An 18,063-nucleotide genomic window follows, 5' to 3' on the forward strand; every position below is an offset into this window, starting at 1 on the left:
TTTTACAACTGGTCAAGATGGAATGCAACAACTCGTAAATCCATGGCTTACTGTATTACAGAGTATCTTTGGCAGTTAATAATAATAATAATAATAAATAATAATAATAATAATAATAATTCAGGTACCAGACAATACATAAAAGTTCACTTATATAAACAACAAATTCATCAGAGTAGCATATTAATCTATCTTAATGACTAACATTAATCCTCACACAAAATAACAATTTAATATGGTCATAGAAATGTCGAATCTCTTTAGTGTGTTCGAAAGTAAACACTGTGCTATATCATACGTTTGGCACAAAGAATGGAAGATGAGAAGACACGAACCAATACTGTAGTTGGGCAACGAAGATTCCCAGACAACACATCATAGAAAACAGATCGAAACACAAAGAAGAAAGGCTACCTTTTAATATCTATACATTAGCCACCATCATATTACCACGAAAAGAAAACACACACACAAAATTAAATCTAATCAAGACAGGAAGTTATATCACTTCTCCATTTATTTCAAAATGCTCTGTGATGCTGGAAGGATCTTAAGATATAATTCAGTCCCATGTAAATGGCACATGCTTTCACGTGCATCTAGTCAACACATTTGGTTCCATGTCAATGACGTCATCCCTGGTTCCAATGACATTTTAAACGACTAGAATTTGCCCAGACGAACACCGTAACTGTTAGTGTCAAGAATTGCTAATACTGTACAGTGCGAAAGTCCTATTATCTGACAAAAATAAATCATTACACTTTGTGACATAACCACCAGTAATTTTTCAAAGTCCAGAATTCCAAAGAGTTCTTAGACGATTTACAAACATCAGTAGAAAAATGTGTACATAAAAACAAGAGGTACATTCTTCCAAGTCCAGTTCCCATGATTAGCTGACCTTCTCAGTGAGTTGTACTATGAATTAGCTTTGAAAGTTTCAGTTCTGGTGTTGACAGTGTGCATAAGGAAAGTTCTGTGTTCCAGGACTGGCACCCAAATCTAATGCCTATGATTAATACTGTGGACATATACCCTGATACAAAACCACTGAATATCCTGAGTTGACAGCAGGCAGCATTTTAGGTCTGTCCTAGTTTTCGTCAATTATATTCTTGTGTTTTGAAAAACCTAATCACTAAAATTACTAATCAAAACTAGAGAAACTTTATTCAGTATAGTATTTCCAATTTCCTTCGGCACTACCAAGTGACCTGATGATCTGAATAAAATCCTGTCATAAATATTCATAACTATTAATCAACACAAAATGTCTGTAACTTGAGTTAAAAACTTATTCAGTAAAGTAATATAACAAAAATGGCACACTGGGGCCCTACAAATGCAGTTTTGCAAAAACATGGAGGTACCACTCCATTATATAAAATAAAATCTTTAATTCATTACTTTGGTTATCAATAATAATAATAATAATAATAATAATAATAATAATAATAATAATAATAATAATAATAATAAAATATTAATAATAATAATTATATGTTTGTCTGTATGAATATTTGCTAAACTCTTACTAAATGCCAAAATATTATATTACACCTGTCACACTGCACGAACTGAGAACTAAAAATGCATAATATAATAATAATAATAATAATAATAATAATAATAATAATAAAATACTATTCATAAAACTGACAAACATACACTTCAGTTCAAAAATAAAAAAAATATTGGCTAACTCAATAGCTATCTCCCCCTGAAGTGGGTTATGACCTTGTTCACTACAGTCATCCTCCCATTCGCTTTGAAGCTTCAGTTCTGGTAACGATAAAGAACTTCATCTTCCTATACCGTGTTTCCTCGTTATCAATTTTTCTGCAGTGGCAGGATTTCTGGGGCATTTCTTAGCCTGTCTTTGTGTGAGGCAAACCTTGTGTATTCCCCACAGTTTCAACATCTTGAGCTCTTACAAATGGCCTGGCTATATATGAAAAACAAACTAATCTAACCTGCTTATACACCTTTTTCTGATTGGTAAAAACTTCCTTTTGCTGAAGTTTAGCCATACATTATGATACCCAAAACAAATGGACAAAAAACTGGATAAAATTAGCCTGGTAAAACAAAGGTTGAGAGATCCCCTCACTCAGGGTATGGCCTACCTTCTCCCTCCCCATTCAGTAACCTGAGCAATACAGTAATGTATTATTTTGTATTCAAACTACATTAAACAGCTTTTAGCTGTTAACACCATTACATCAGCTTTATGCATTTTGGCTGTTTAGCTACTTAATCTAATGCATTTTCTTTTAGAGATAAATCCTCCTTAGAGTTCATATCAAGTCTCTAAAATGCACAAGTTTTGGAAAAGCACCAAATCTTTTGTAAAACTTATGTCCCCTACTTCTTCTCACTGATGCCATCAAGTCTACTAGAGCTGCCTGTGAGCAATACTCATAATGTCTCGCCTGAATACGTTTAATGAGTTCAATCACTTGAATATTGCAAAGATCAAATGATCCATCCTGGCTTAATCTGACTTTTCTTTAACAGAATCATGACATTTTTCTTAGCACCATATTTAGAAACAAGCCACATAAAAGTCAAGAGACAGAAGTGGTGGGAAGAGAAACCACACAGATGAGATGGAAAGGAAAATGCAAATAAGAATGAAGGTGGGGCCATCAAATGCTTTAGCTAGTGAATGCAGGTCTATACTCAATTATAATGGCATCTCTCAACACTGGTAAACTGTCATCTCCATAAATTTTTTGGCCATCCCTTTGAATACCATAACAATAAAGTAAAGGCAATGATATACTACCAATAAAAACAGTATCTCTTAATATTTAGACCTGTATAATTCTCACCTAAAGTGCTAGGTAACTGAGTTATCCAGAACTGTTCCTTGTTGTTTGAGGAAATCAATGGAATCTGGGCTTGAAGCAATGTACTTGTACTGGTTATTTTCGGTTACAGTGCTCACTTCGTATAAATTGCTACTGGTGTGGACTCTTGTAACAGGATGGGATGAATAATTAACTTCCGTATGCATACAGTGACTGAATGGACTCTCAAATGAATGTTGTACAAAGCTTCATACTTTTGGCACTTTGTGTAGTGTCAGCACGTTACCCTAAAACATACTTTTTACCTTGTTTGTTCATATTAACTCATTTTTCTTTCCACTGTGGAAACATCTGTGATGGGTATTACAGTCTGTGCTCAAACTTGCAGGGAATTTCAGACTTTCACAGAAAATAACAGCTGAATGCCAAGGAATACATTTCACAACCTATGCTTCAACCCAAGGACAATAATTAGTTACAAGTTCGTGAATAAACCAAACACAATACCAAAATTATTTTTCATGCCACATCTGATAGGAAAATATTTAAAATTATGAAAGAGCTGGACTAGCTCAGCCTAACTTTTCACTTCACTGTAGAGAGCAATGCATTAGATGACTGTCGAGCAGCCGTTTTCCATTTCTTATTTTACTTTGAATCCACAGATTCTGACGACACCACTCCACAAATCAGCACAGTGGCACCCAGCCGTGAGCATTAAAAATAACAGCTTTGGTACTGAATATCTCTTCTGTCCCAGCACACACAAAACCATTACCAGTTATAACATTTTTTACGAATATCACCGACATGTTCCTGAAGACACTTAACCAATATAATTCACCCTGATCCCAAGCAACTTACCCTGATCCATGTAATCTTCAAGTTTCAATTGTACAAAAAACTGAGAGCAGAACAAAAATCTTGCGATGCAAGTGTCAAGTCTGACGAATCAAAACACACCCCTGAGATAGCTAGGTTTTCTCAGATTTTGAGTTTGATTTTCAATGCACTTTTGAAGTCGACAAAAATTACGTAATCAAAGTGTCAACTTTTTCTAAAGTGATGACTAAATACTGTACCGTATTTCACAGCATATTTTATGAAAAAATTGGCCTGGATACTAAATATCACTACAATATGATACTCATTAAATGACAATACAGTATTCATATTTTTTAGTAGACAATGAAGAAGAAGTGTTTCCGTCTGCTACTGAAGACTATCAAAATACATAATACAATCAATACAGATATAAGTGGAAGAATAGTTCAACTTTTTGGCATTTCATTTGGCAACCAGTTGCATCTCTAACCTACAGCGTAATCAGCACTGCCTTCTGAAGTCATTATTTTTTTCCTCGTTTCAAAACTCAAAGGAAACTTTTTTCTCTTCTCCCTTAGGACTAACTGATAAAACTTCAGACGAGACTGCCTAATTAGGCTGTAGATTCACAAAAAAACTTGTAAGGATGAAAAGAGGAATGACTAGAGAGTTTCGTGAATCACAGGATACAACAGGACCATGTGCTCTGCGCCTTTTATGGGCAACCTGAAGATGCTGTGGTGGTGGATCATGTGAGGCACTGAGGGAAACTGCTTTGTGCCTCGCCCCAGCATGTAACAGCCAGTCTTGCAGTCAAACTGTATCCGAAGGTGCATATAGCCACGCGCAGATCTGTAAGAGTTTGAATTCAGGATTTTGTGAATGTGAGCGTGAAAATACTCAAGCTGATTATCTGCTGTTGCATTAGATTTCCATGAAATGTCTAAAAAGGACATCAAACCTTGGCAATCATTATAATTACTAAATATGCCAGCATATTAGTTGACACCTAAAGTAAACTCTTAAGGTAAACTCTTGCAAAAATAGGAGACAATTAATTCTCTAAATACTACAGTTCTTGGTACATGGATAAAGGGAAAATAAGATTATAGCATAAGAGGTACATGGAAGTGATCAACTGGTCATCTTCTACCAAACTTTGCCTGTTTCATAAAGAATGATAAGTTTATGGATATCTAGTGGCCAAAAAAATTGCAAAATTTGCACAATTATAACATGAGATTAATGAAAACAACACAGAAACTGGTTGAGTCTTATTCTTAATATTTAATAAAAAAAAAAATACTGTTTGAGTCAATTTAATGATACAGTAGTAATTTTAATAATACTGTACTGTACTGTACAAAAAATGTTAATATTTGTATTTTTAAAATGTATACATGCAACAATGTATGTATGTACGGTATACCCTAACATCAGTTTATGTCACATTCTTGCACAATAGCAATAATGTAACTAACTGCTGGTGGATCATCACATGATGCATCAGTTTCTCCTCCAGCTTATAGGTCTCACACTTTTAAAGAATGAAATTCTGAGGACTACCCAGTTGCAATTGTAAGTCCACATCCTTCTGCCCAGACATGACAAGTTCTCTTCATCCATCCTCAACATGAATTTAGTCATTCATCGCCTTTCCTGGCGCCTCAGTTTATCAGTTCTTACATCAGTATTTTACGACTCTTGTGAGGGATCTCTGATTGTGCTAAGGCATCTAAAGTTAGGAAGTACACTGGAGAACGTGCAAGTACTTTATCTAGTGCGCAACTTCTTCATCTAGAGTTCCTTCTAAGAAGGGGACCCCCAAAGGACTTCTTTCAGGAAGTTTTTAAGGTTTCTCTTTGTGCTTCAAGCAACCAAGAGACTTCTTGGTCCTGTTGATTTGAGCCAGATCTTCTAAGATCTGATTTAAATACACACTGTACCTCATTACATTCATTCATAAAGAGAGGCACTTCCAGTATGTTCCTCTCCATAAACCACTCTGGAAATTATGGAATTTTTTCTCTCCTTAGCTCAGACAAGTTGTCACTGATTAACAAGGCGCCTCGCCTTGAATGATTTCATTCCCTTGTCCCTTCAGATCCTTTGTCAGAGCACCAGAATCTCATTGCAACTCCCAACTAAATTGATATTTAGACTCTTGTTAAAATAATGGGTTTGAAATAGAATAAAACGCTAATTTCTTTCAATATTAACTCATTATTTTAACAACAATTACCTATCAGGGACTTGAGGATTCTAAAGTGCACGCACAAATCTACCTGAGCCACCTGATCCACTTCTTTTTCTTCTAAAATATTCACACTCAACATGCAAATAGGCTTTGTTAAAGTGACAAGTTTGTATTGAAAAAATCAGTTTCATTTTTAAAATTAAATTCTTATCACTGGTTCTCATAAATTAAAACTACAAATATACAAAACATTATAAGAAAATTAGGAAAGTTGACTAACCGGCAGTCCTGTACTTACTTGAGACCTAGGGAGTATTCATGTTTTGAGGCATCTAGTGATCTAACGAGGTAACTACCTTCAGCGCACGACCGAAGGGTACTTTCAGCTTCTGTTCTGCTTAATGCACCGTGATACCATCTGTAAACAGATATAGTATATTAAAGTCAAATTCAACAGTTCTGCAAAAATAGTTTTATGTGTTTTCTGCATGTGGCACTAAGTAATATTGCACCCATGAGAGTTGTCAGTTTTGTAAGCACTAATTTGACCCTGTACAAAAGTTAAGTATACCTTAGTTTAACCAGACCACTGAGCTGATTAACAGCTCTCCTAGGGCTGGCCCAAAGGATCAGACTTATTTTACGTGGCTAACAACCAATTGGTTACTTAGCAACGGGACCTACAGCTTATTGTGGACTCCGAACCACATTATAGCGAGAAATGAATTTCTATCACCAGAAATAAATTCCTCTAACTCTTCATCAGCCGGCCGGAGACTCGAACTCGGGCCTAGCGAGCACTAGTCCACAGCTCTACCGACTCGCCCCACGAAGAGCTTTGACTCTGTACAGGGGTGCCACTTACAGCATGCCTTGTGTGGTACTGCAGATGGTGGCCTACTTAAGATTCTTTGCAGAATCCCTTCTTATGTCCCAAATGCACCGCTTCCTTAATTTTACTTTTCATTTATTCCTTTTGGTCTCTTTCAACCTGGCTTTCCAACTAACTTTACCTTGCTCCAGTTTTCACATCTCATTCAAGAGCAGATTCTTCATTCAAGTCCTGAAGTCCTAGAAATCTGACTCAGGTCTCATTAAACTAGTTTAAAATTCAAGTGACAAGGAAAAATACAAATTCTGGCGGAAGGCAGCAAGGCAAGATATAAATAAAGTAAGCATAGTGGTCAAAGGTAGGACATGATAGAAGTGGAATAAATAAATGAGAGAATAATAAAGATTAAAAGAATCTTTGGAAACAAGGTAATATTCACTACAATGAAGGAGACCAAAAAAAGAAAAGCAAGAACTATCAGAACAGTTATTAGATACAGTAACAGACGTTCTGCCATGATAGGTATAGGCAGGAACTGAAAGTCTTTAGGGGATGGGAAGGGAAAACTGGGGTGAGGACCAGTGCTGAAATTCTGTCCAATAAACTTTAATAATGATGTTTAAGAAGTACGGAGAGAGAAGTTGATAACATACTAGAGTGAAGAAGCTGAAAAACAGACTGATTTTATTGTGACAACATCAAGGAATAAGACTGAACTATTACGGAGACAACATCAAGGGAAAAGACTGAACTGTTACAGAGACAACAAGGACAAAGACTGAACCATTACAGAGACAGCATCAAAGAAAGAGACTGAACTATTACATCAGGTAAATCATACAGTACTTAACACAACATAAGACTACTGGAAGCTGATTCAATTCAAAAAGAAACTATTCTGCTTTTCAACAAGAATATAAAAGAAAATACATGTATTAAGACATACCCTTGTCTCATGAGAGGGAGTTTGACATCAACACTCTCTCCTTTAATGGCTAGCGCTGCACATCCTAGATCAAGCGCAAGACCGCTTTTAAATCGTACACCATGAGGTTCTGGAACAAAACATTATGAATAGTACAGGTTATACATACATGGTACACATGCATCCACAAATATGCAGCTAAAGTAAATTACTATTTTTCCTGCAAGATCAATAAGCAGTCCACTGTAAGATACAAAGAAAGAAAAGAAAACAATGACTGCACAATGGTAACCTCTTTACTAAGTCTTAAGAAGGAACTCCAGTACTCCTGCTTTCTCATTGCAAACTAGTCTACTTATTGATGAAAAGGAAGACTATTTTACCTTCTACTTTTGCTAGGATGAACGAGACAATTCTTCAGTTTAAAACGTACATCATCCTACTCCACCACCTCCACACCATCACGAAAGTCAAGACGCAGTGAGAACCTGCAGCTATGAAGCCCAACGGGAGATAAAGGCTTCGTAATTACAAAAATACAACCTGTTATATAAGCACTCCCACTAACCTTTAGTTTTAAATTTTGGCGTTCCCTGATCATCACTACTATCAGCTGAAGACCGCGTATCCCAGTCACTGGAATTAGACGAGGAAGTGCCACTTCTGGCTTCAGATATCTGCAAAGAATGAATTCTACATAAGAATAAATAATGGTAAACAGTAAATCCCAAATGTTATGATATAAGCAATAAATGAACAGGACAAAAATTCTCTTACAATGCTTCTTCAGTATGGAACATCATTGCAACTGTTAAAAGGTATATAAATGTTTTTTTCTTCTCTCAGATCCACTGTAAAATCACTAAAATTATATATCAATGTTTGAAAATGATTCTCCAAAAGGACATTTATCTAGTTTTCAATGTAACTTATCAACTTACGTTCTGTACAAAGGGCTGGTAAATCTACCAAAATAAATTAAAAGAGAAGAAAGGTAATACAGTGTACATGATTACTGTGGAGGTAATTAAGACACAGAATTCACGAGATTAAAGGAGTAGCCACAGCAATCTACTTACTTGTAACCTGGAAACAGCAGGATTCATATTAGGTTGGAAGTTTGGAGGAAGACTTAGTCTGGGATTCCCTTCACTAGTGGCACCACTGGAAGATATAGAAGAATTGCTGCTGGAAAGGCTAGTCTTTCCCACCTTGGCAGCTGCTAGACGTCGACGAAGCTTTGGCATGTCGAAAGGCAGATCGCTGAAAGGAGCATCTTCCTTCCTACTCTTGTGCAGACCATACTCAATGCTTATGCCACTGTCAGACCCTTGTACATCACCTTCCTGAGGAGGTCCGGGTAAAATGTGGTGGAAATTTCTGAAATCTTCTTGGATGTTTCTCGGCTGTAGAGGAGTCTTCTGACGTGCCATGACCGAATTCAATTCGGCCAGATCTTGAGGGGAGGTCTTTTGCGACGCCCCTCCCATTTCTGACGAAGGCTCTTGTGATTTGTCGGAAATGGGAGAGAGAATCTGGAATTTTGCTGACTGAATGAGCGACCGGTGTGGGGCACAGAGATTTAAAAAGGGACGGGACAAGAGGGACGAGTCACTTCCCAAGGACGAACTCTTATAACTACTGACTGCTGACTCATTACTCGCTGTGCTTTTGTTACCGTCACTCATAGAACTTCGCAGGCTCTCCAAGCTAGACATAGTGCTACCTGTAACAACGCTCTCAATGCTCGAGTACTTCACGTTGACCCCAGGAGGAATGAAGCAGGACTTGATATCCCTCTGGGATGAGCTGTCGAGAAGCACCTCCATCGACGCATTAAGGCTAATGTTACTCTGGCATGGAGGGGAATTTCTGCTGAGGCCCAGTAACTCTTTGCTCAAACTCTTTTTAATAGGCAACTTGAGATCCTTTTGTCTTGGAGGACTGAACCAACTGGAGGGACTTTTCTCTGCAACAGGAGTTTTCTTGCAGAACTTGATTGGTAAGGGAGCGGTACCGGGGGGGCTTCGTAATTCTAAGGGTCTTAAAGGCAGTTTGACGGGGATAGCCTGAGATTTGCTAAGTTCGGCACGATTCTTCAGTTCTGTCCTCCTGTTTTTGGCGTTCTTTCTGTCTTTCTCTGTTTTCTTGAAGTAGTCATCGCTGTGCATGTGCAACGTTTTCAGATCGGCCGACAGCTCTTTCGTTTTCTGGCCTTCAATGTAATCCTCAATGTAGTCGTCCTCGTCCAGGGAGTCGGAGCCACGGTTGAGGATTTCATCATCGCTCTTGGATAGTCCAATGGGGCGGACGCGATGTTCAGTGATGTGGTGCGTAGACACACTTCTCGCAGGGCGGGGAACCTTGCCACGGCCATGGTCACGACGCCGGCCTTTTGGTGTGTACACACCAACCTGCGATGCATAAAAATACAGAACTGTAACATCACGTAACTGCAGTCTTCCATCCGACATACAATTTGGGAATGACTAATATCACATGTTATGAAACTCTCACTGACCTGATGAAAACAGTTGCCACATTTATAACAAAAGTACAGTGGCAAAAACTTAAGCTTCCATAACAAAGTCTATTTTTCATATGAAACCATCAATCGTATAGAGCCTAAACTGCAACTGTGATTTGAGCTCTAGGGGACACATGGGTCTGATATGAACAAATAAGAGATGCTACATATTATTTTATTAAAAAATGACAAACATACATATCCACTACCTGAAACTTGGGATCTGAAGAGGTAGATGCAACTGCATTGCTTGACAACGTCCTCGACCGGTGGTTTCCGTTGTTGTTCTGACCATTTTGTCGAGAACGACGGCGCAGATTTAGCAACTGCAGGATTGGATGGTTGGCAATGCGGTCTATCAGGTCCCCTCCGTCCTCATTTTTCTTCTCCACCTGGCGGAAGCACAATGAAGGCTGAAGCAGAGTTGGAAAATTAGTAAGTGCTTCAAAGGGCAAGGTCAACCTCTTATTCTCTACTAGATTAAATGACTATGAAATATTTTAACGAAAGTAACAGTGGCTTATGGATGTAAAGCATGCACTACGTGACTAACCTATGCCAGCTTAAGCGATATCTATCAAAGCAACTATCACGAATAACATCCACAATATGACAAAAGCAGATTGAATAAAAGACTGCATTCTTACATTGTAATAAAGTTACTAGAGGAAAAATGAAGAGTTTGTGTTCCATTGATACAAACCATTACACTGAAAATGCCTTTCGCAAATGCTCTTAGCAGGTTAAACAGATTAGGATCTTCAACTGCTCTGATTAATGGCAGTTAACTAGCAAGTAAGAGAGCACTATAAGGTACTCCATCTTTCAGTGGTTGGTGCCTTTACTTTTCACTTAAGAATACAATGCAAAATGCTGCACTAAAGTAGTGAAGAGTGAGGAAAAACCTCTTTATAAAGAAATAGTTTGTTTCTACTAAACATACAAAATGAAAACTGTATCTGATACAAGATTATTTTTCCATTACAAACTCATTACTTTAAAACTGCCTATTCATGTGTCATGCACAAATTCTAGACATGTCATTCCACTCGTTTAAAGATCAGGTATGGATGGAGAGGCAAAACAACATACACACTAAGCTCTTAAGTTAAGTATACCTTAGTTTAACCAGACCACTGAGCTGATTAACAGCTCTCCTAGGGCTGGCCCAAAGGATTAGACTTATTTTACGTGGCTAAGAACCTATTGGTTACCTAGGAACAGGACATACAGCTTATTCTGGAAACTGAACCACATTATGGCGAGAAATGAATTTCTATCACCAGAAATAAATTCCTCTAATTCTTCACTGGCCAGCCGGAGACTCGAACGCGGGCTCAGCAGAGTGCTAGCCGAGAACGGTACCGACCCGTCCAACGAGGAACTTACACTAAGCTCTTGAAAATGCAAAACAAGGGGGGGACACCTGGATTTGTTTGCCTTGCAAGAAGCCAAACTGTGACAGCTAAGGTGATGGAAGATGACTCTCCATAATGGAAGCTCATCATGATGTAATTACTTGGCCAAATGGAGTTAAGAAAGACACCCTTTATACTTCTCACATCAAAAAGATAGTGGTCATGCTCAAAATGTGCTGGCCAGAAGTCAAGTCAACCTTGGACGACACTCCCAGTTGCATCAAGAGCTACCATGGGAAACACAAAGCACCTCACTGTATGTTAACGTATATGGCATCTAAGGTCCACTAAAAGTTTTGGGTATAGTACAGCCTGATGTGCTGGACCATATTCAACACCTGTAGTTTATCCATTTATAACCAGAGGGTCACTGACTGCCTCTATCACCCAAAACATGACCAGAGACATCTCCATGCCACACTTATCAGGTGTCAGTGGTGCCGGGGACCTCAGCAGGGTACCTCCAAATCCCACTAAGGTCATGTTTGCAAGGTCACCTTAAAAACTCAAGAACTAGTGAAAGTTATTGAAAATATTCTGAAGAGAAAGAGACGTCATGAGCAGATGAAATCATCTAAGGAGTTTCTTAGGTTTAAGTAGGTTCCTTTATAAACAATTTGATAGTTTTCCCTTTGAATTCATTAAATTGTTTTTACAGGGGTTTTAATCTTTTGGCTACCACATGGGAGATGTTAACTTTAAGTTCCATAAAATGACTACCTGTATATTCCATAATTTTGCTCTTAAGATTTTTTCAACCAGAAACAATTAGCCAATTCCCTCAGCAACCCCACTGCTGCTTCTTCATCTTGTTTTCTTGGTGTCCCTCAGGTGATGATTGAACACAGTCTGTTAATTCTTTTCTTAAAATACCTTTATGGCTGCCAATGCTCAAGATCTCTTTCTACCCACAAAATTTCTTATCTAAGAATCTCACGGAAGCCTTTAAAGTATTTTACAACTTTTTCCACAAAGGCTTCCAACATGCACTGACTATTTCTGGTTGTAATGCATCCAGTACGCCTAATGAAGTTATTGTATTAGCAATGATGATTGACTTCCAGCATCCCATTATCTCAAGGTTGAGGTTAGCATCAATGGCTCTTTGAATGTTGTCAAACTCCACTTGAGTAATTGGCCTTGAGCAAACCAGGCAAAAATTACTCATTGACTTATAGGAATAATATGAATGATGTTACACTTACAAACTTTAAAAAGCAAGTACAGTACTCACAGTACCACAGCAGTGGCAAGCATACCACTGACAAATGGCAATTGCTAAACTAGTGATAAGTGTACTTAGCTCAAGGCATAATGCAACAGAGTGGGGCAAATGAATGAACAAAGGTATGAGAATGAAAAATGATACTTGGCTCATCACAATAACGATAAAAACAGTGGTGACCTTGGGAAGCAGAGCAACACAAACAACTCCCAAGGAATCAAAAAGTGGAATAAAGCTTTCCTTCCCTTCCAGGCCAGTGGGGAGTGAAATTGGCATGTGTATTATATCTCTTTACCTTGCAAGATCTTTGAAGCTGGTGTGACTGAAGCTGTTCCAACAGAGTAAGGCTACTTTAGATTAAAGGGTTTGTAAGGACACAGAATTATTAAAGGGTAACACCCAAAAAAAAAATGACAAAACATATGAAAATGCAAAAAACATTTTAAAATAACCAGGAAAATTCACAGTACCAATACACCTTGAATTAAAATAGACAAAACATTTGCGGTGTATTGTGACCAAGCAAAAGGTGAGGGTGCCAGAAGCAAGACAAAGGGCTCTCTAAAGGCACTGCTATATTTGCTAGTTAACTACAGTACCGCCAATTAAGCAGTTTGGATTTTGGAACCGATGTAACCTGCCAAGAACAAAGAGGAAGGCATTTAAAAAACAATAATTTGTACTCTGAACAAAAACATTAAGTGACATCCTTAAAAAAGTAAGACTCTGCTTCACCACTTATGCCTATTTCTAAAACCTTCCACACCACTAATGCATTTTTCTAAAACCTTAATGAGAATAACAAAACTATACATTTTAGTAATATAATGAAGCACTCACAAAACACTGAGGAAAGCACATTAAAAAGAATAAAAATGAGTAAGAGAATAAAAATGAGTAAGCACATTCACTACCTTGTGTGCAGTGTCATGATTTGATATACAATATACAGTACACTGTCCTCGTACTAAAACAACCTCTTTGATAACAGCTTCACTAACACACAATTGAGAAAGCCAATGCGCAGACTAGGGCTATTTATAATTAATGGGTTTCTAAGGCTTTTTTTAGGAGGCTCGAGAGGGAGATCAAGATATTGTCAGCTGGATGGAGTGAAACTTGGGAAAGGTGTTGGAACTGAAGAACTTTCTCATCAACAACAGCGTGTGTGTGTGTGTGTGCAAGAAGGAAGAGATAAGTACGTCTAATGAGGAAAATAACTGATATGAATTCTGTGTATCTAAAACAGATGTTGTTGGGGGAGTTTTAAGTATATAGCAGTGAAAAAATAACTATGGCAGTGACTACTGATTTTTTTTTCTCTAGTGCCACTCCCCCAATCAGGAAAAACAGATTACTGTTGGTATAATTCAACACTGAAATTTTAAAAGCAGCCCCACTGCAACACGATGCACACTACTAAAGCAAGATAACAGTTTAAGCAAATTCTATACAAGATACTCACATATTAAAGTTACAATGACTGAATATATAAAGTGCTGATTCATCTATCCTAACACAAACTTTCAGAAGACAGGAAAACCAAAAGTAATACATTAACTGTATGCAGAAGCATTGTGAGCCCACTGTTCTGTACCTTAAAATAACTGACGATCTTACAACTGTATGGCTAAATATGTCATTAAATTTCATTTACCTTACTGTCGAAGGCAGTTTCATATATCTGGCGCCGACTCCTTTGCGCCATGGCATACTGGGCTCCAAGACTAAGGATGGGAATTGGACGGTAGGGCAACACAGCAAAAACCTGCATGGTTACAAGTGGTCTCAGTATTCAAGAATTTCTGCGTCAAGTTAAAAACAATCTCTGTGGAAAATTCGTTCTTTGGTGAACTTATTTGAAAAGCTCATGCTGTATAGTTATTGCTATATGGGCAGTCCCCGGTTATCGATGGGGTTCCATTTCTGAGGGTGTGATGATAAAACGAAAATCGCTGCTAACCGAAAATCGGCAATTTTCGGGGCTTTTTCGGTGATTTTCTTGGATTATCGGCACCAAAGAGTGTCGATTTTCGGTTATCGGCGCCTCTGTTAGGTATGTATTGGCACAAATACCCAATTATCAGCGCCCGATAAGCGGAAATCGGGATTTTCGCGCGCCGAAAATTGCCAATTTTCATCAAGCAGATGCGCCATAAAATCACTGTTAACCGAGCCCGCTGTTAACCGGGGACTGCCTATAGTTATTGCTTTACAGTAATATTTTAAAGAAACCTTTTATTAAATATAAGAGACAAGAATAAATATCTTTCTTCTAACGCAAATTTTTATATTTTTATAAATACAACCTGAACTTGTCCCTTATATACATCTTAAGTCTAAATCTGAAGTATGATGATCAGAATTCACATTAGCATGGCCTACTGCAAAAAAAAATTACAAAAAACAAAACAATGATCAGTAAATGGCAAATATCCCTTTGAATCTTAAAACTAAAATGATAATTATAAAACCAATTTCAAGAAATTGTGGTTCACAATAACATAATTCCACACAATCTAAAAAAATTTCATAAAACCTACATAGTATGACATATCTTAATACAGTATTATCAAGTTAATCAAGAACCACCAAATAGTACCAAGCATCGTAAAAACTATAAACAGTTAAAGTCACTTCTACTCAATAACCTCTTACATTAAAATTACATCACAACTTTCCGAGAGAGCAAATTCAATTTCCACATCAAAACTTACCAAGGACCTTGCTGCCAGAATCTGCCTAGTCATAATGAAGACATCGCTGCAGTTAACCACATATTCAGGCCACTAAACAACTTGGGTTCCATAAAAAGATTTCAGAGTTTCAACATAAGCCACGTCCTGTGCTGAGCACTTCATCATTCAGGGTAATAGGCTCATCTTCATCCGGGGTTGTATAAATTTTGGCACCTAACAGCAGAGGTCTCAGGCCTTTTGAGCACAAATCACGGCGATGAATCTGAAAAGAATGATGGATTGGTCATCATTTTTTATATGGCACTATCCTCTGCAAATCTTTTAAAACATTAAAAGCAAATCTTAAACATTACAAAAGCAATGCTTGACAGTTTACAACAAAACAATCATTTTCTTTTGTGATATGCCCCAATAAAACCAACAAAATACAAAACAGCAACAGTTTAAGCAACTGTAGTACTAAACAACACCCAATAAAAATACTTTATCTTAACATGTCCATTTACATTACAGATCTAAATGTCACAGAGACTGTAAAATTTTCCTACCAAGAACACTTGCCTTTATTTTACAGTAGGTGTAAAAAACTGAAAAGCTCTGCTAGATTTTACAGTACAGTATTTGATAAGGAATAGGTTGAAATGTGTTAAATCCGTTCCAATGAGAAATTCTCTAATGTTATATTTGTGGAACAAGCAGTTAGTATGACACTTGACTAAAAGTGGGACTCCAGGATCTGCATCACCAATTAGTCAGGTAAATGAGGGCACTTCATTCTAGGCAGGTTACATTAAGTTATATTGTTTTCCTTTGGTAAAACAACACAAGTTCTCTGTAGCCATTACATTATTTACTGGTGGTACCCTAAGACAGGTTAGGTAGGAAACAGCCCCCTAAAATGTATTAGGTTAGGATTGATACGCTACCTTGTATCTAAAATGCAACAGCATCTCAAGAAGTATAAAGTAATCTTGTCATTTTTTACATTTCTTTTAGGAGGGATTTCTTTTCTATAGTGATATATGCATGAAACATACATTTATCCTATCACTGCACTACTCATTTGTTCTGAGCCTAATTCACAGCTGCTGTTAGCCTGAATAACGTGGTTTTATTTATTCCAAGCCCAAAACCCTGCTCCATTTGCTAAAAGGGTTTGGGTAGGAGAAAAGACACATTAATCAGTGGTTTGCCCAATGCAGTCCAACAGTGTTAAAAAACACGCAACCACAGCACCACACAATATACTACCCGGCTTACGCAGTGGGAGAATATAAGCCTGTTTATGCTACTCTTATGTACACATGATACAAAGTTAAAAAGCATTAATTTTGTGAAAAATCTTTACTTAGAAACCATAATCGCTCCCATGAGCACCATTTTCAGTACAAGTATCATGTTTATGAACAAGAAACATAAACAAAGATGCCTAAATAAAATATCCTGGCAAGATAAAATTGTGATAGATTTCAGTACGATTTTTGTATTTAGCAAGTTAAGATGACCTAGAAATACAGCATAAAACCCAAAAATCGAGTTGCTGTATTAAAATACATCAATGCCAACTTCCTCATCAGTCTTCCATGGGATAGGCTAGTCTCCATGCTGCTAGCCTGCCCAGGCTTATGCTATAAGCTAAATCCTTGAGTGTGATAAATAAAGGGCATAGGATGAGGAAACCTTGCCATACTAATGTAGTAAAAAGACTGACGACAAATTTAGCCCGTGACAAAATCACTCTCTGACTAAAAACACGCAGCTTTTGATAGCTTCTTGATAAAGAGGCCTTCCCTCACGTAGCCATTGGTGATCTACCCTATGCCTGCCAATCAAAACCCAGTCTGTGAACACATAAACCAAAACACAATTCAGACAAACAAAATAAACATAAATAAACAACAATTTACACAAATGCAAAGCAAGATGCCACGAAATATAAAAAGCCACACCACATCGCCAGGAGTCAGGGATTTTCTCCGAACGGGCGAGAGACACATTGACAGCTGACACCTCTCTCTCTCTCTCTCCCCCTTCCGTCGCCATTAAATCCTCTTATCTCTCCTCATTTGTAAACAATTCAAGACTGGAAAGACTGACCTAAGCTCAAATCAAGGCTGAAGATTCTCCTAAGACCCCATGAGGAAAAGTTGCGAGTGCGTCATCTTTCTCTCTCTCGGTTCTTCACAACAGACAGACGAATCCAGCGCGCATGTGCGTCGTCTGCTTGTTTACGCATTGATACACTGGTGTCCGAATGCCTTCTCACCGCTAATTATTTACCCATGAAAACAAATTTACATGTGTTTTAGTAATAAAAACACCATATAATAATGATATATTAATTATAATACTTCTTATTATTTAATCAAACTCATCATCGATAAACGAACACATAAAAATTACAGTTGGTTGGAAGTTATCGCGAGCGCATACGAACATCTTGGAGTAGGAGTATGGGAATATTTCATGAGAAACTAGTGGTTTGGGCTCTTAATGAAATAGCCTTGACTCACTTACGAAGAAGGACTTAATAAAAAGTGATTTGCGGTGGCTGAGTACAAGCCAAGTAAACTTAGTTTAATTTAAGAATATTGTAAAT

At 37.5% G+C, this 18,063-nt stretch overlaps 1 protein-coding gene across 2 annotated transcripts; it reads right to left on the bottom strand.

Moving 5' to 3' along the window:
• Window positions 1-3,043: 3,043 nt before the first annotated feature.
• Window positions 3,044-17,666, bottom strand: hwt (heavyweight). Of its 2 annotated transcripts, none has more exons than XM_067106263.1 (9): window positions 17,562-17,666; window positions 15,483-15,726; window positions 14,423-14,533; window positions 10,332-10,514; window positions 8,675-10,009; window positions 8,164-8,272; window positions 7,617-7,725; window positions 6,137-6,256; window positions 3,044-4,493 (listed from the first exon to the last, which is right to left on the bottom strand). In XM_067106263.1, the coding sequence occupies exons 2-9, from the start codon at window positions 15,513-15,515 to the stop codon at window positions 4,304-4,306; spliced, it is 2,190 nt and encodes a 729-aa protein (XP_066962364.1). In that variant the 5' UTR covers window positions 15,516-15,726; window positions 17,562-17,666; the 3' UTR covers window positions 3,044-4,303. The 2 variants fall into 2 exon arrangements, with proteins under 2 accessions (XP_066962364.1, XP_066962363.1); XM_067106262.1 differs by having other exon boundaries at window positions 10,332-10,535.
• Window positions 17,667-18,063: the final 397 nt, after the last annotated feature.

This window comes from Macrobrachium rosenbergii, chromosome 7, assembly GCF_040412425.1.
Source record: "Macrobrachium rosenbergii isolate ZJJX-2024 chromosome 7, ASM4041242v1, whole genome shotgun sequence".
NCBI lineage: Eukaryota > Metazoa > Arthropoda > Malacostraca > Decapoda > Palaemonidae > Macrobrachium > Macrobrachium rosenbergii.

Bases quoted from the DNA above. Each gene is read 5' to 3' on its own strand.
- hwt (XM_067106262.1), bottom strand. From the start codon at position 15,515: ATGACTAGGCAGATTCTGGCAGCAAGGTCCTTG. The intron at 10,010-10,331 runs GTAGTGGATATG...TATGCATCGCAG, and splicing joins CTTCAGATCCCAAGTTTCAG to GTTGGTGTGTACACACCAAA. The intron at 8,273-8,674 runs GTAAGTAGATTG...CATTCTTTGCAG, and splicing joins CTGCTGTTTCCAGGTTACAA to ATATCTGAAGCCAGAAGTGG.